The sequence below is a fragment of the Phodopus roborovskii genome, unplaced genomic scaffold (genome assembly GCF_943737965.1).
Source record: "Phodopus roborovskii unplaced genomic scaffold, PHOROB, whole genome shotgun sequence".
Taxonomy (NCBI): domain Eukaryota; kingdom Metazoa; phylum Chordata; class Mammalia; order Rodentia; family Cricetidae; genus Phodopus; species Phodopus roborovskii.
Genome location: NW_026126459.1, coordinates 4,265,875 through 4,282,789, shown reverse-complemented (window position 1 = coordinate 4,282,789; position 16,915 = coordinate 4,265,875). Strand labels below are relative to the sequence as shown.

The 16,915-nt window shown below is 47.5% G+C and overlaps 2 protein-coding genes across 3 annotated transcripts; one reads left to right on the top strand and one right to left on the bottom strand.

Moving 5' to 3' along the window:
* The first annotated feature begins 995 nt into the window (after positions 1-995).
* Positions 996-11,100, top strand: Josd1 (Josephin domain containing 1). Of its 2 annotated transcripts, none has more exons than XM_051189397.1 (4): positions 996-1,477; positions 7,037-7,165; positions 7,247-7,431; positions 9,068-11,100. In XM_051189397.1, exons 1-4 carry the CDS (start codon positions 1,293-1,295, stop codon positions 9,076-9,078), a joined length of 510 nt encoding a protein of 169 aa, XP_051045354.1. In that variant the 5' UTR covers positions 996-1,292; the 3' UTR covers positions 9,079-11,100. The 2 variants fall into 2 exon arrangements, with proteins under 2 accessions (XP_051045354.1, XP_051045353.1); XM_051189396.1 differs by having other exon boundaries at positions 7,247-7,441.
* Positions 11,101-11,628: 528 nt separating this feature from the next.
* Positions 11,629-13,452, bottom strand: Tomm22 (translocase of outer mitochondrial membrane 22). The gene is made up of 4 exons (XM_051189398.1): positions 13,292-13,452; positions 13,009-13,127; positions 12,480-12,597; positions 11,629-12,284 (listed from the first exon to the last, which is right to left on the bottom strand). Exons 1-4 carry the CDS (start codon positions 13,406-13,408, stop codon positions 12,210-12,212), a joined length of 429 nt encoding a protein of 142 aa, XP_051045355.1. The 5' UTR covers positions 13,409-13,452; the 3' UTR covers positions 11,629-12,209.
* Positions 13,453-16,915: the final 3,463 nt, after the last annotated feature.

The following is a 16,915-nucleotide window of genomic DNA, read 5'->3' as shown; positions in this document are numbered from 1 at the left end:
TGGAGAGGCTCCTGGCTTCAGCGCTCAAAGAAAACAGGAGGCGGTCGGGTTCACCAACCAAGATAAGTGGACCATGGCAGCAGCCAGTACTAAGGATCAAGAAAGTACTCCGCCCGGAAGAGGACCTTGTGGCGTCCAGGCGGGAGTCGGTGCCAGGGCAGAACTGCAAAGAAGCTACAAATTGACCTTCACCGCTACTGCAGCCCTGTGGGTGCGCTTCCCATACCACAAGCGGGGGGATATCCCCCGGCAGCCGGCGCCGAAGGCTTCACACGGACGTCAGGGGTGACGCGAGGTTGGCGGGCGGGGTCAGCGCGGGGGCGTGTCTGGGGCGCGCGCCGGGCGAGCGCCGCTGACGTCGGGCTCAGGTGCGCGTGCCCGGCTGATCCGTCTGCTGCTCGCCCGCGCGCGGCCAAGGTGGTGGCCCGAAAGCTCTCGGTGAAGGCGAAGGGGCGACGAACGGTCCCAGTGGGGTTGGCAACGGGAGGACGCCAAAGATCGCCTCACGTGACGGGGGTCGCGGCCAGCCGGGTGGGCCACGGCTGCGTGGGGCGAGACAGGCGTCCGGCCGCACCCTCGCGGGCCAGGCGGGACCTCCCTGCGGCGGCTCCCCGGCCGCCGCTTCCCCTCCCCGACCCTCCCGCGGCTCCGCCGGCACAGAGGCGAAGCGTCTCCTCCGCTGGGCCGAGTCCGCCAGCTTCCCGGCGGGCATGGAGTACTACCCCCGAAGCCTCCGCGCGGCCCGCGACCGCATGCCCGCCGGCCCTCGCTAGCTGTTGGCATCAGGCGTTTTCTTCATCAGCCAACCGAGTCTTCGGAGTCTGTGGCGTTGAGATTCGGACGAAATGGAAGAAAAGGAGCGATGTGACCCATTCGGCTTTGCCCTCCTGCATTGAGGCCTACTTGGCATCTGCAGAGAGGAAAACACAGCCAGGAAAGCGAGTTTTTCCACACACACCCCCCAAGGGGGTAGGAGGGGTGGGTAGTGAAAGGGAGGAATCTTACGTTTTATGTCTTCTTTTTTAATTCTGCACTTTGAAAGTGGTGGCTAAACTATCCCAAAAGTTTTTTTCTATCCAGAAGACAGAAGAAGTGGATTTTTTTTTTTTTTTTTTTTTTTTTTGGTCCCTTTTGATTCCAACCTTTTCTCCCAGTGACAAAGCATAAATCTTGGACACCAGAGAATAAGGTGAACCCTCAGGAATCTGAAAACAGAGAAGCCTAGACCTTCTGAATCAGGAGGGAAGGAGTGGGGTGTTTATCAGCTCTGTCTGGAACCTAAATCGAAAAACATGAGTTGCATGCCATGGAAAGGAGACAAGGCCAAATCTGAATCCTTGGAGCTTCCCCAGGCAGCACCCCCACAAATCTACCATGAGAAGCAGCGCAGGGAGCTCTGTGCCCTTCATGCCCTCAACAATGTCTTCCAGGACAGCAACGCCTTCACGCGGGAAACGCTGCAGGAGATTTTCCAGAGGTAAGGCTCTCTTGCGTGGCTTCTCGATCCCCACTTCTTGGTATTTCTGAATTTGTGTGGGTGGTGCAGTGCCTCAGGGACAGAAACCTTCAAACCTACAGGTTTGGAATTAGATGCTGACTGCCACTATAAGGAGCACAGGAATGGGAGATGATCACCATCTCTAGTGCATGGATCTGGTCAGACAGGGTACTCCGTGTTGCATGTATGTTACTCCCATTTTGTGGTGAAGACAGAGCTCTGTAGAGCTTTTTAATTTCCTCCAAATAACCCCACAAGCTATGGACTCAGGATTGAGTTCAGGTTCATATGTCTGCTGGTGGTCAATGCTATAATGCCTCCCTTCCAGAACCCGTCACTAAGGAATTTACAATCTAGAAGGGAGACATGATACATTCACAGGCAACTGTCACCAAAGATGGGACATGATGGATACCACAAGAAAAGTGTACCCACAGTGCTTAGCTTTTCTGAGGCCATGTGTTGTCTACGGTGGTTTATACATTATTTTGTATGATGCTCCTCACCGTCATTTTACTGACAGAGAAATGGTCAGAGTAATTTATCCAAAGCAACTTCTGAACAGCAGAGCTGTGAGAGGAGCAGACTCCAGATCTATCCTTCTGTTGTATGATGACCTTATTGAGGCTGGTGAGAAATTGAGTGATGGAGTGTGCACATTATGCAGAAGGTCCTAGGTGCAACCTCTAGCACCTTCTCCTGGAAAGAAAAACATTGCCTTTGGACCTCTTAGAACAAAAACATCACTCCACAAGTGGTCAGAGTTGAGCATTATGCCCATTGTTTTGGCTTTTGAAAAGTCTTACCAATGGCCTTGAGAGTTGTGTAGCATCTTGCTGGACCAAGCAGCATGACTAGTCTATAGCAGCTTTGACTGTGAGCCTGTCTTACTCCTTCCAGCTGGAAAAGGCTTGGTATACCCAGATCTCAGGCAGAGAAAGCTCAAGGATACTTTGAAACTCCAGAGGACCTTTTTAATAATCCTCATTTGGAGACAAAAGTATCTGCTGCACAGGAATTACTTCTATAGTCAGCCTGTTTGGGGTGATTTGTGAAGCTTAGGTGTGGACCACTTATCCTGAAGGAATCATAGGTCTCTCTGAAAAGAGCTCCAACCTGAGTGCTCTTACACAAGTACAATGGGAGTAATTCTTTCCTAGTGCCAATAAAGACCAGAGTCATACCTCTGCCTTAGCAGGGCACATGTCATTTGCTTTATGATCACTATCTGGACATACAGTTCATCCCTTAGGAAGTGAAGCTCTAGGAGGTAAGAAAATGTGTCTTCAACCATCCAGTCATGTGACAGAAAGGAGAACCCAGGCTTCTGACTGCTTCCTTTTGGGCAGCTGTTCATGTTTCTTCTGAGCAGCTCTGAATTGTTTCCTAATCTATAACCAGGGAGAAGGAAATGACTCACCATGAGTACCTGAATATGCTTGGTCCTTTGTAGGGTGTGCTGACAACCTCAGAGCAACCTTAGCAATGATCTGGGGAAGCAGGATGAGGTTATGGAGTTGCCTAGTTTTACCCACCAGTAAATAGATGTCAGATTATTTATTGGATAGTTAGTCATATTATTTAGTTAGTTGTACTCAGGTTGATAGATTTTGACTTCTATGAGTTTGGCTTCTGGACTGACAGAGGAGTTAACTATCTTGAGACCACACCATTCTAAGGGTCACCTTTGACCAGCTGAGTCCTCACACTCAGCTTAGGAGGAAGGCTCTGTTGTTTCCCATTATTCCAGAAGAAATCGGGACTGGGATTTTGTAGTTGTTAATGGTCAGGTTTGGGCCCAAGCTTTAAAGCTTCAGGGCCTGCCTCCTGGCTGCTTGCTGCAGATGGGAAAAGCTTGTCAGAGAAGCAGAGACTTCAGTAGCTGCCTTTCCAGCTAGGAAGTGGGCTGAACTTGGGGTCTGGGCCACATTATCAAGTGTTTGTGGGTAACTGGGCATCTTTCACATGAGTTCTCTGTGAGTGAAAGATGCGGAATATCTACTGAGCACCCACAAGGAACCAGGGTCCTGTTCCTTTCTAAGCTTTTGCACATTGTATTGTTTCTGTGTTCCCAATCAGCACAGTACAGGCTGACCAGTAAGAGAATTCCAGAAAAGGAGTTATATTATAGAGCATTTTTAGCTGTATGGATAAATAGGGACATCCCCTCCTCCCTAATGCAAGGAAGGGATCCAGAAGAAAATGTAAAGGAAAAAGTCATGAGAGAGTAGACTAGCCACTTGCAGTGTGCCAGGTACTAGAAGGCATTGTAGAGAAAACAAGTTGAGCGGGGTACCTCAGGGCTATTTGTGGTATAGGATTGAGAGACTGAGGTGCAGAGAGAGCCATGGACACTGGAGCAGTTTAGAAATAAATAGATGGTCTCTTTAGAAGACTATGGCATTCATGGGCTGTAGAGATAGCTCACCAGTTAAGAGCACTCACTGGCTGCTCTTTCAGAGAACCTGAGTTCAATTCCCAGCACCCACATGGCAGCTCACAACTGTCTATAACTCCAGTTCCAGGGATCTGGCACCCTCATACAAACATGCATGCAGGCAAAACATCAATATGCAGATATGTGTGTGTGTGTGGTATTCAAAGAGAAAAAAGCTGACAAGGCTAATCACTGATTTAAAAATGTGGCTCATGAGTGGTAGAAACGGGGAGGAAAATGTTGATAACAGCTCTTTGCTGGAGGAAGTTCATCATAGCAGTTGAGTTTTAGCCAGTTAAAGGAGGAGAAATACAAAAGCAGGGTGGAGTTTTAATAGAGTTGTGGAGATGAGATGACTCATGTTAGAAATAGATATGAAGAAGAATTTAGAACAGAGCTAAAGTTTATCAGCAGCAAGGGAGGGGGGTCAGGTGTAACCGAGGCTTGATTGTGGAGAAGACACCTCACACAGTAGGCACATGTCTTCAGTGTATATTTCACCTCATACACTTCTCTCTCTTTCTCTTTCTGTCTTTCTCTCCATATATCTATATCTATATCTATATATGCTTTGAAAAAGAAGGGCTTAGTGGTGAACTCATAGAATAGCTTTTTATCTTTTGTGGTGCTGGAGATCAGTGACCTTATGCATGCTACAGTGTTCTGCTACAGTACACATCAGCTTGAAGTAACAGTGTTTATTTTATTTACTGTGTTTTACATGTAAGAGGGTTTTGCCTGTGTGGTGATATTTTGTTTAAAATCTAATAAAGCTTTCCTGAAGATCAGAGTGCAAAGCTAGCCACAGCCATAGAGGCCAGGCAGTGGTGGAAAACACCTTTAATCCCAGCACTCTGGAGACAGGCAGATGGATGTCTGTTAATTCAAGGCCACCCTGCCGTACATGAAATTGATCCAGTCTAAAAGAGAAACAAGAGTTCACACAAAGGTGATCCCAGCATTTGGTATCTCAAGCCTTCAATCCCAGTGCTAGAGAGGGATATAAGGCAGGAGGAGATAGGGGTTCAGTGAGTCTGAGGAGCAGTGCAGTGGGAAGCAGTCTTGAGGTTTGGTGATCTCCCCTTTGGTCTGAGCATGGTAGAGGTGAGAACTCCCTAGTGGCTCGCCATTTTGTTTCTCTGATCTTCAACTTTAATCCCAATATCTGTCTCTGGGTTTTTATTATTCATGCTACATGCCTGTATGAATGTCTTTGCACCACATACATGTGTTGGATTCTCTGGGACTGCAGTTACAGATGGTTGTCAGTTTCTCCAGCCCTTGTAGTAGCTAGGTGCTACTTTTTTTGGGGCTAGGCTACTTTGGAAATGCTTGGGCCTGAAACATTTTGTCTGGCTCTTTCCCATTATTTTAGTGATCAGATAGATGCTTTTGCAGCTATCTATGGACTCCCCTCCTAAATAGAATAGTTATGAAATTCTGACTATGCAGAAACTACTGGTGACAGGGGAGCATTCTAATGAAAGGAGGAACCAGAAGGTTGGGCATGTTGGTGAATCGTCAGAAAGGGAAAGCACTCTTGTTTCTCCATCATTCATTCAGTGTGAGAGACAGGAGGAGCCGCATTTAAAAGTCTGAGGTGAGAAACTAAGAAAAGTACTGAGGACTTTTGTTTATTTTGGTTTGTTTGTTTTGGTTTCTGAGATAGGGTTTTTCTGTGTAGCCCTGTCATGGATATCACTCTGTAGACCAGCCTGGCTTTAAACTCAGAGATCTGCCTGCCTCAGCCTCATGGGTGCTGGGATTAAAGTAAGCGCCAGAGGCTTGCTTTAAGCCCCAGGATTTCTGTAGTGACCAACAAGGCAGTCCTGGCAGCAGACACTACCCAGGAGGCTCTGGTGGAGTGCTGCTGAACCATCTGAGGGGACGTGACTGTGGGCAGTTCAGTGTCCTCTTAGAGCTAGAGCCTCCCTCTGCCACTACCTGGCAGCTGTGCTTGATTGTAACCTTTGCACCTCAGCTTCCTATTTACAGTAAAGATTGTAGAAGGGTTAAATAAATGATAAAGCCCATGAAGGAGCCAACCCGGTGGGCAGTCAGTTGTCCTTAAAAGTAAAAGAAAGGACTTTGGGGGGGGGGCAGGAGGACAATTAGGGGTAGACAGTCCCTCTTCTTCAAATTACCAGTCCTGAAGAATGGAATGGACATTATTAACATGTCATATAGTGATAAGTTTGGATTTGTCTTTGAAAGATCTCATGTAGCCCAGACTGGTCTGGAACTTGTTATATGTAGGAAGATGGCACTGAGCTTCTGATGCTTGGCCCTCCACCTCCCAAGTGCTAGATATAGATATTGATTCCTATATTGATCAGTTTGGACGTGTTTATTAGATGCCAATGCCTGACTGAGAGATAGCATTAAGAGAATTTCAGGGATTCACTGTTTGAATGCACATCAAGTGAATTCTTCAATAAATTGATGGTGTTTGGATAGATTTGGATTATGGGGTCCTCTGAGTCTCCCTCCATTTTCAGAGCCAGGAAGGATTCTGTGGGTGAGGATGTGAGGTTGAGCCTGAAAAAGCTGTGGGATTTGGCTTGTAGCAGAAATAGCATAAACTAAATGCCTCATAGTTTCGGTGTCTGAAGTATACCAAGCTCTCTGGAGAGGGCAGCAGTGGGTTGAATAGGATGGGATCTGTTGTTAGCCAACCAGGCTGTAGGCTGTACTGTCAGTCCCGGAGAAGGGGCTGAAATGATGCCTTGGTATGTGCTGAGCTGTGGGAAGGAGAGTTTGGAGGCAAGGAGACGAGCTTGGGAGTCTTTCAAAAGCTCAGTGTGAAACGAGGGGCCTCCAGTTAGGAAACAGTGGGTCGTTTCTTGGGGTCATTCCTTTCTTGTAACACTCCTCCCAAAAGGCCAAATAGGTCTCAACCTTCCTAAATTGTTTTATACTGGGAGAGGCAATCTCTAGTTTTAGCAGGAGCTAGGCATGCAGTGCTTAGGTAGAAACTTGTGAGAATATTCTGCTGAGGGAATCAGCTTCCAAGGTAGTGCTGCAAAATGTTTTTCTGGTGGTACCAGGCTGGGGAGGCCACGCAGATCAGCAAGCCTGAGCTTTTCTTTTTACATTCGTAGGTTGTCTCCAAATACTATGGTGACACCCCACAAGAAGAGCATGCTGGGAAATGGGAACTATGATGTGAATGTCATCATGGCAGCACTTCAAACCAAAGGCTATGAAGCTGTTTGGTGGGACAAGCGCAGGTAGAGAACCAACCCCAGGTGTATGGGGGCAACCCTGGAAGAGTGGCTGCCCCAGAGCCTGATACCTTTTCTTTCCTGCAGGGACGTGGGTGTCATTGCTCTCACTAACGTCATGGGCTTCATCATGAACCTGCCCTCCAGCTTGTGCTGGGGTCCCCTCAAGTTGCCTCTCAAAAGGCAGCACTGGATCTGCGTTCGTGAGGTGGGAGGGGCCTACTACAACCTTGACTCCAAACTCAAGATGCCTGAGTGGATTGGAGGCGAGAGTGAGCTCAGGTGAGCCCCAAAGGCTGGGCTGCTGGGCTTTTAGCTTAGTATGCTGGGGAAGTCAAGCTCATCTGATTGTTTGACAAAGGAAATTAAATTCCTGTATCCCTGGATCCTTGCTCTGCCTTCTTGGAATCATAGGGTCTTGGATTGAAGACTCAATTAGGACTCCATCTCTTTGATGAACAGGTTTCACATGGTGTGATTCTAGCACTCTGGTCTAATGGGGCTGACACTGTCACCACTGCATTTAGATAACTGCCAGTTAAGAGAGAGGAAGATGAGCAGAGAGATGGCTCAGCAGTTAAGAGCACTGGTTGCTCTTCCAGAGTTCCTGAGTTCAATTCCCAGCTTCCACATGGTGACTCACACTATTTATAATGGGAGCTAATGCCCTCTTCTGACATGCAGGCATACATGCAGACAGAATCCTGTGTACATAATAAACAAAAATCAATCTTTAAAAAGAGAGAGGAAGATGACATTCAGTCCAGACAGGGTTAAGTTTCTCTGTGACTAAAGGTGTTTTGTTTTTGTTACAGTGTAGTCTCAGCTGTCCTAGAACTAGGCTGGCCTTGAACTCACAGAGATCTGCCTTCTGCCTGCCCTTGCCTTTTGAATGCTGGGATTAAAGGCATAAGACATCACCACTCCCAGCCCTGAAACTGAAGTTTTTTCCTTTTTTAAAAAGTTTAATTAAAAAAATTGTTTATGTGCATTGGTGAGGGTGTCAGATCTCCTAGAATTTGAGTTACAGACAGTTGTGAGCTGCCATGCAGGTGCTGGGAATTGAACCCAGGTCCTCTGGAAGAGTAAGTAGCCAGTACTCTTAACTGCTGAGCCATGAGCTAACTCTCCAGCTTCCTTTTATTATTGTATGTTCAGGTGTGTGTGCTCTGGGCATATATGGAGGCCAGAGGACAATTATCAGGTGTCGGTCTTCTTTCACTCAGGGTTCCTGAGATCTTGTTCAGGTTGTTAGGCCTGCTTCACAGGTGCTTTACCTTGAGCTGGCTCAAGTGTTTTGCTATTTTGTTTGATACTTAGAACCTGTGAATATGTAACCATTAGAATACACTGTGTTCTAGAATTCACCAGCACATTAGAGGCAGTAATATCTGAGAGTGAGAATAAAATTGAGACTGGAATTATAACAGGAATGAAGGGTTAACCAAACATAGAAACTCTTAAATCAGTCACCCTTGGAGTTTTAAGATAGACAAAGAGTGGTGGTAGTAGTGTACACCTTTAGTCCTAGCTCTCAGGAGGCAGAGGCAGGTGGATTTCTGAGTTTGAGGCCGCCTGGTCTACAAAGCAAATTTTAGGACAGCCAGAGCTATATTCAGAGAAACCTTGTCACAAACAAAAAAGATTGCCAGCCGGGTGTTGGTGGTGCACACCTTTAATCCTAGACTCTGGAGGCAGAGGCAGGTGGATTTCTGTGAGTTCAAGAGCAGCCTGGTCTACAAATCAAGTTCCAGGATAGGCTTCAAAGCAATACAGAGAGACCCTGTCTCAAAAAAACAAAAAGATTAAGATTGCTGTGGATGTTAAATGGAGAGGTTTTTATTCTGGTGAAGGGTGGTCCCAAGACTGCAATCTGCAACTCACTGGCATTTCATTCCTCTTTCATAGGAAATTTCTAAAATACCATTTGCGAGGAAAAAACTGTGAACTCCTACTGGTGGTACCAGAAGAAGTGGAAGCCCATCAGACCTGGAGGGCAGATGTGTGACAGTTCTGCTGGACCCGCTCTTTGCCTCAACCCTCGAGCCCTCTTTGATGTGTTGTGGCCTTTGCAGTGGGTCTGTCCAGCCACCCCCCCAAACATCTCATTGGGTTTCCCCCTCAAATTTGCCAGTGCAATAGGACAGGTGTGAACTGTCACAGAGCCACCAAGCACTGTTTGTGCCTGGGGGAAGAAGGTAGGAGCTCTGAACACTTAGAGCAAGCCATTGAACACCTTTTCTATTTCAGAGGGAACTGAAAGAGGGGTCCTTGCAGGGGCTTGCTTCTTTTCCCTTCTATGAGGACTTGACACAGGTTCTGCCCATAGTTTTCACTGATGCTCAAAGCTCACAGGGAGGTTTCCTCCTCTTTTTCTCTCTCCTGTGGCACCAGGGGATCTGAGGACACAGTACATGCAGAGCCCAGTGACTAGCTCAAAGGACCCAGAACATAAGCGTCTCAGGAAACTGTCAAGCCCCCAGCAGTGGCACTACATGCCATCTGCAATCCATAATGCCACCTCTTATCGTTTTTAATCCTAGCTAGCCTTGGAGTTTTATAATGAAAAATTCTGATATCCCAAAGTAGGTAAATTGCACAGTATTCCAAGCAAGACAATGGTGAAAAAGATGCCTAATTTGTGTGGCTGCCACATTAGGACAGTCACAAGTAACTTTTCACTCCAATTATGTCCCTACCATTTCACTACATTGACTTAAGAGGCTCTGGGGCAAAAGACAATGAAGAGGGACAGTACTCTTAGTTGGCCCATTTTAGCAAAATTAGAAACACATCTACTATTGACATCAGATTCCACAGTTAGGGGCAGAGTTGGGTGAGGAAACTGCCATGAATAAGTGAGCCTTAGTTTGAGATGTAGGACTTTGACAGGTACATCCTGGGCTCCAGAGTTGTGGCAGGAGGCAGCAGTCTCAGGTTGGTTGTGTGCATCATGCTGGAGGCTCTGGGTTTGGCATCTTTGTGTAGCTTCCTTTACAAACTGAGGGTTGGCTCACCCCACCTTAAGTAGTTTTAGGCCATTTTGCTTTACTTTTGGAAAATAAGTAGAGGAAATAAATACCATACCACACACCAATGTGGTTGTGTTGGCCTTCAGGGCAGGTGACCCGGCCAGCCCTTAGGGAGCCATGGTCTCTGCAGGTCTGAGAGCTGCCCCACTGGCCAGATTTCTCCCTTGGCAGCACAGCTAGCCTGGGGGCTTGCATGTCAATCCTGAACAAGCTTATTGGTGTGAAGTGGGGGCTACCTCCCCACTGTGACTGGAGTGCATGTTTACACCAGCACTTTTTCTGCTCATGTACCTTCAATCCAACAAAGCTGGGTTTTTTTTTTTTTTTGTTTTTGTTTTTTGGAGTAGCAGAAGCCCCAAGTGGCTACTGCACTATGATCAACCACGGTCATCAGTACCGTTTTCTCCACCAGATCTGCTCGGCAGCACGGGGAGCTCTGACCTTGCACAATGACATTCCAATCACTACCAGCCAGAAGTTATAGCCGACTGACCTTGCTGATTGTCACAGGCAGGATCTTGGGTCCATTGGCACTGTCAGTGGTAGTAACCCATTTCATGGGAAGAGGAGACTCCTCCCTACGGGTCTGCTTGGGCCTGTGCAAATAGCACTGACTGCAAAGGAGTCCCATGCACGTGGAGTCCATAAGCCAGTGGGATGTACAAAGACGCTTAAGCATTTCAGGGCTGGTTCTGTTCATATCCAATTCTGGTGCTTAGGAACAGGGACCCATGTTGATGCCCAAAGGCAAAAAGCTCCACTCCTTTTAAGGAAGTGGCATCCTGACCCTGATGCCCTAGGCTTTGTTTTTCTTGCTTTATTCCCCTCTTTTGTTGGCCTTGTGCTGGGTTTGTTTACAAAGATGTATTTTGTTTAACCAAATATTAAAAACGAAAAACTGAACACAAATCTACTTGTTGCCTAGCTGGTGATGTAAAAACCTTTGGTGGGGCAGTGGTGGCGCACACCTTTAAACCCAGCATTCCAGGGGCAGAGGCAGGCAGATATCTGTGAGCTCCAGGAAAGACTGTCTCAAAAACTTAAAAAAAACCCAGTCTTACCAGGTATGCATCCCCATAATCCCTCAGCACCCAGGATGACTGAGTTGAAGGCTAGCCTGGGCTATGGCCACATCCTATGCCCAAGAAAAACAAGAATTAGACAACAAACTATGTACAAACTTCCCCTCACAAGACTAAAAGGCAGTACACATTTTAAATGGTTTATAAATATTGCGTAGAACTTGTGCTTCATTTTCCATGGGAGAAACTGAAATGATTCTTAGATTCTGAGCAATAATCAATACTATGCTCAAAAATGAATGATCCTTTTCCTTCTTGAAAACTTCACTTTAGTTTATGGTTGAAATAGAGGTCTGCAGTGTCTCTGGCTTTTTTAAATGGCCTAGTTTAAAATACTTATCACAAACAATGACACTTTAAGTTGGAGTTCTTTTAATATTTAAATACAAAAAGTGAGCACTGACTTCTTTACACAACACACAGGTCTAACAGCCAGATGAGCAGAGGAAATGAGTGCTTGCTCTGTCCACAGTCCCCATCTGGCTAAAGGTACAGCCAGCCTCCCTTCTCTCCAACATACTGGGATTCCTGCAATCGCAGCTGTAATGGATTTTGTCAGTTCCATATTGTTTACATGTCCCAGACATTTTCATTCTTTAAAAAAAAAAGTCTTTAATGGCCAGGGATGCTTACTTCTTCCTCACAAGGGGCATGTGAGAACTTTGATAGGAACAATTTGCTAAAGGGATAGTGTGGAATAGCCTTCCACATGGCTGTACTCTAGCATCAGATTGAGAACAGGAAGTAAGTGAGAACATTATGAAGGGCATAGGTGCAAATGGAGTCTCTCCATGAGAAACGGAAATAGTTCCCACCAGATTTAAATAGATGGATGTGCCAAAGTTTAAAATAAAAAGAATAAAAATCCAAACAATCAGCAGTTCAAACAACTTAATTTCAAAGTTCTCCCAACAGGACAAATACCAGAGAAACAATCTAGATCTTTCCAGGAAGTGGAGGTAGAGCCCCTGGCATTCCTCCTGACAGGCCTGTGTTAGGCCCCAAGAGTATCTGGAAAAGGAAAAAGAAGAGTGTTAAGACACTATAGTTTCAGAGGTCTCATCTGTCACACATACAAGGTAGACATTCTACACCACTGAGCAGTCAGGCACCTAAAAGTACAGTGAACTCCTCCCACTCGGGGTTTAGTGCCAATCTACTCCTTGGGCCTCCACCGCTGGCACAAAGCGCAGAGCATGTGCTTACCTGCCGCTGCTGCATTTGCTGTTGTTGCTCCATTTGCAACTTTTCCGTCTCAAAGACAACTGGAAGTACCAGGATCATAAAGGAAGTGGTCCCAATCCACAAAGCTGCCCTGGAAAATCTGCAGAGGAAGAGTGTGTACAAAGAAGAGCAAGACAACCTAGCCACTTCCAAACCGGTGACAGAACTTCCAGTATGCCTCCCTCGATGTTTCTCAAAGTATACCCTACCCATTCCTTGCACCACACTCCTAACAGAGGCAATAGGAGCAGTGATTGATTACCTAGTGATTACAGTGATTACCTAGTGATTATAAGGATAAGGCTCGCGTATAGAAACCTTAGAAAACATGAAAATTGCCACAACCCTGCCACATAAGAACTCCATTCTGCAGAAGACCAACCACATTCGGGGTATGACAATGAATCCAAGGTCACTCAAGCTCCCGTCGGTGGCTTCTGACGTCCGGTGTCTTTTGACAGCACCAGTCCTTACCATGCATAATCTCGGTATCTCTACATTCATCCCTTACCTATACATCTTCTGAGCCACGAAGAGCGAGAGATCAAAGGTGGCTCCGGCGGCAGACCGGACCCTCTCCGGAAACATCTCCGTCAGACCCCACAGCCTCTCCGACAGAGTCTCATCTAGCTGTGGTGGAGCAGGTGCGGGTCATTGGCGAAGCGGCAGCAGCACCGGAGCCGCCGAGCCCTGGGCCCAGCCCTTCCCTGCCGCGCGGAGCAGACGCCCTCCCGGCTCGTGGCGCTCACGCCTCGACGGTCTGCTCCCGTCCCGCTCCCCGCAGACCCCGGTACCTCGTCGTCATCGTCCTCTTCCAGCTCCTCTTCGGTCTTCTCCGCCTCGGCTTTCGGGAGCAATTCGTCCGGGGACAGAGGCTCCCCAGCACCTGCTGCAGCGACGGCGGCGGCCATGACTGTAGGACACCGGAAGCGGAAGGGAGCGGAAGAGATCCGGCGAGAGCAGCCCGCCGCTGAACGGAGCGCCTTCCGGAAGCGGGCTGGCTGGAAGGAGGGAGGAAGTGAGGAGGGGAGGGGAGGAAGAGGGGAGAGAGAAAAGCAGCAGATCTCTTGCCCGACCCCTGGGTGTTTCCAGCCACTTAAACCCAGCCTACAGGAAGAGCTCCGAGCGTATTCAAGGAGAGATGCAGGTGCTTCTCAGCTATTGTGTGCAGTTGGGCTTGGGCTGGGCCCCGGATACCTGAATATTTAAAAGAAAAAAAAATTCTTTTTGGCTTTTAGAGACAGGATTTCTGTGTACAGCCCTGACTGTCCTGGTACTAGCTCTGTAGACTAGATTGGTCTCGAACTCATTATCTACCTGCCTCTGCCTCCTGAGTGCTGAGTTTAAAGACCAGAGCCACCACCACTGGGTGAGAATACTTCTCTAATAGACAGTTTTCACTATGTAGCCCAGACTGGCTTCAAACTCTGACCACCTCTACATTCCAAGGGATTAAAGGTGTGTGTTGCCACACCCTGCTTTCCTTGTTTTGGTAGCCTAGGCTGACCCCAGACTTCTCTTACCTCAGCCTCACAAGTGTAGGGATTATTACAAGTGGTACATACCACTTACATAACAATGAATGCTTTAAAATTATTTTAAATTATGTGTATGTGGACAAGTGTAGGTATCCTTGGAGGCCAGAGGCCTTTGATCCCTGGAGCATGTGGGTCCTGGGGAATCAAATTTAGGCTTAGCAGCAAGCATCTTCCCATTATTATTATGATTATTATGCATTTACTTATTTTGAGAAAAGGTCTGTCTGTGTAGCCCTGGCTTTCCTGGAACTCTCTAAGTAGACCTCCAAATCACAGAAATCCACCTGCTTCTCCCTCCAAGATGCTTAGACTAAACACATGCAACATCATATCCAGCAATGCATGCAAAGGGAGTGGCACTGTTTGGAGTTGTGGCCTTGTTGGAGGAAGTGTGCCATTTTGAAAGCAGGTTTTGAGGTCTCTTTTGCTCAAGCGTCCCTCAGTGTGACTGTTGCCTCTGAGTCAAGATGTAGGACTCTCAGTCCCAGCACCATGTCTGCCTACATGCCACCATGCTCCCCTTCACGATGATGAACTGAACTTCTGAATAAGCAAGCCACCCTCAATTAAATGTCTTCTTTGCGTTGCTGTGGTCATAGTGTCTCTTCATAGCAATAAAAACCTAAGATATATTTAATAGTAAAGGGTTTTTGTTTTGAGGCAGGGTTTCTCTGTGTAGCCCTGGCTGTCCTAAAACTCACTCTGTAGATCAGGCTGGCCTCCAACTCCTGCCTCTGCCTCACTAGTACTGGGATTAAAGGCTTATGCCACCAACATCCAGCAGTGGTTTTTTTTGTTTGTTTTTGTTTGGTTTGGTTTTTTTGACAAGGGTTTTCAATATTAGTAAAATTGCCAATCCATGAGAAACAGTGGGATCATGCAATGTCACTTTCAGATGACTGGGGGAGGGGTGGGGCACATGATGATCCAGAGAAGCTAGGAGCAGATGACAAAGTTGAGGAGTGTGACAAGCAAGTACTTCAGGCTTCCAGGACCAAAGGCTCAGCAGCAAAGGCCACACATGGTAAGTGGAATACATGTCAGAGGTCACCCAGACAAAAGGACCTGTAAGAGTCCCAGTGAGTGACTATGTTCCACCTGGATAGGAGGAGGGTGTTCTAGAACTCTCAGCTCCCAGCTGTTCCCCTGCCTCTTCCCTCAAGACTACAGTAACTGCCATCCCTGTCTGTGTCCTGACATAATCTGAAGCTGGAAGTGAGAAGCTCTTTCTTGAGGTGTGGGGCCACATGGGTCTCTTAGGGAAGTTTAACAGCAGCTATCAAAGACCGCCTATACCAGCAAACCCAAGTGCAGACTTCCTCTGATTATTGCCTCTTATACTATCTCATGCCCCATGGAACTATTTCAGCTCTTCAGTGACAATCCTTCCCTAATCCAACTCAGCACAAAACCTCACAAAACTGTTGCCATGATTATAAGAAATAATGTCAAGGGGCCAGCACCACTCAGGTTCTAGTTTGACTAAGAAAGGGCTTTGAGGGAGAATTTTAGCCAGAACCTGAAGGATATTTCTACCCAAAAAAAAGGATAATTTTTGTTTGTTTTTCAAGACAGGGTGTCTCTGTGTAGCCCTAGGGACCATGTTGGTGTCTGAGGGTCACACTGCTGCTGGAGCTATGTTGGTTTGAGGTTGCCTGTGTTGCAACCTGGGGCTGTGCCAGGCAGGCTGAGTCCATGGTCCTACTGCAGCTGGGGTCTGTGTTGATGTCTGTGGCCTGTGTTGCCACCAGAAGCCACAGAGATGCCCAAGGTCTGGGCCATATCCTGTGACCATGTTGCTATCTGTGGATCATAACACCACCAGGGCCATGCCAACCTGTGCTGCCTAGGGCTGTGGTGACATCTGGCCCAGGATTCTGCTGAGGACCATGTCTGGGTTCATGACCCTGCGGCAGCCAGGGTTTGAGTTGATGTCCATCGCTTCTGTTACCACTGACTGCTGTGTGGATACCTGGGGTCTTGCCAGCCACCTGAGATCATGTTGGTATCTTAGGGCCATGCCGCTGCCAGGGCCATACTTATCTGTGCTACCACCTGGGGCCGTGGTGACATCTGGGCCAGAGTTGCTGGAGGCCATGTCTGGGTCCACTGGCAGGAGTGTTGATCCCATGGCCCATAATATCACAGGGGGCCACAGGAACCATGTGTGCTGAAATCTGAGGGCCAAGCTGAACAGGTACCAACCTTTGCTGGCCCTGCCCCTCGATGGCATTGCAGCAAAAGAGCTAGTCCCACCCATCACGGGCCATCCCTCCCACCCAACTCAGTTACCACCTATACCCGCAACCAGACCTTTAGTTGCCCTACCCCAACCTCTGCCTTATCTATGGCCTTCTGGAGTGACTGAAGGGACCAGTCCTATGGAACTACAGCCAAAGGACCTCCATGATATGGGGCAACAGAAGGATATCAGGGAGAAGTCTCCATGAGGGTCCAGTACTGATGGTGCAGCAAAAGACAGAGGCCTCAACCCAGACAATGGATCATTGCAGTCAATGAACATTTGCAAGTAAAGCTGAATGGACAAAAGGGCATACTGTGTGACACACTGCAGTTCCCAGTGCCACTAAGAGGAATGAAGAGGTGATGGAGAGGCAGGAAAATGGAGGAGCCAAGTGGTTGTTTTGTTTTGAACTAATATATTTTTAAAATTTCTTTTCGAGGGGATGCTGCAGGGATGAGGGGTGAATATGGAGGGACTGGAAAAGGACTGGGATTGGGGTGTATGATATGAAATTCCCAAAGAATCAATAAAAATATTATGTTAAAAAATGACATGCACTGGGCATTGGTGTCGCATGTCTTTAATCCCAGCACGCAGGAGCCAGAGGCAGGCAGATCTTTGTGAGTTCGAGGTCA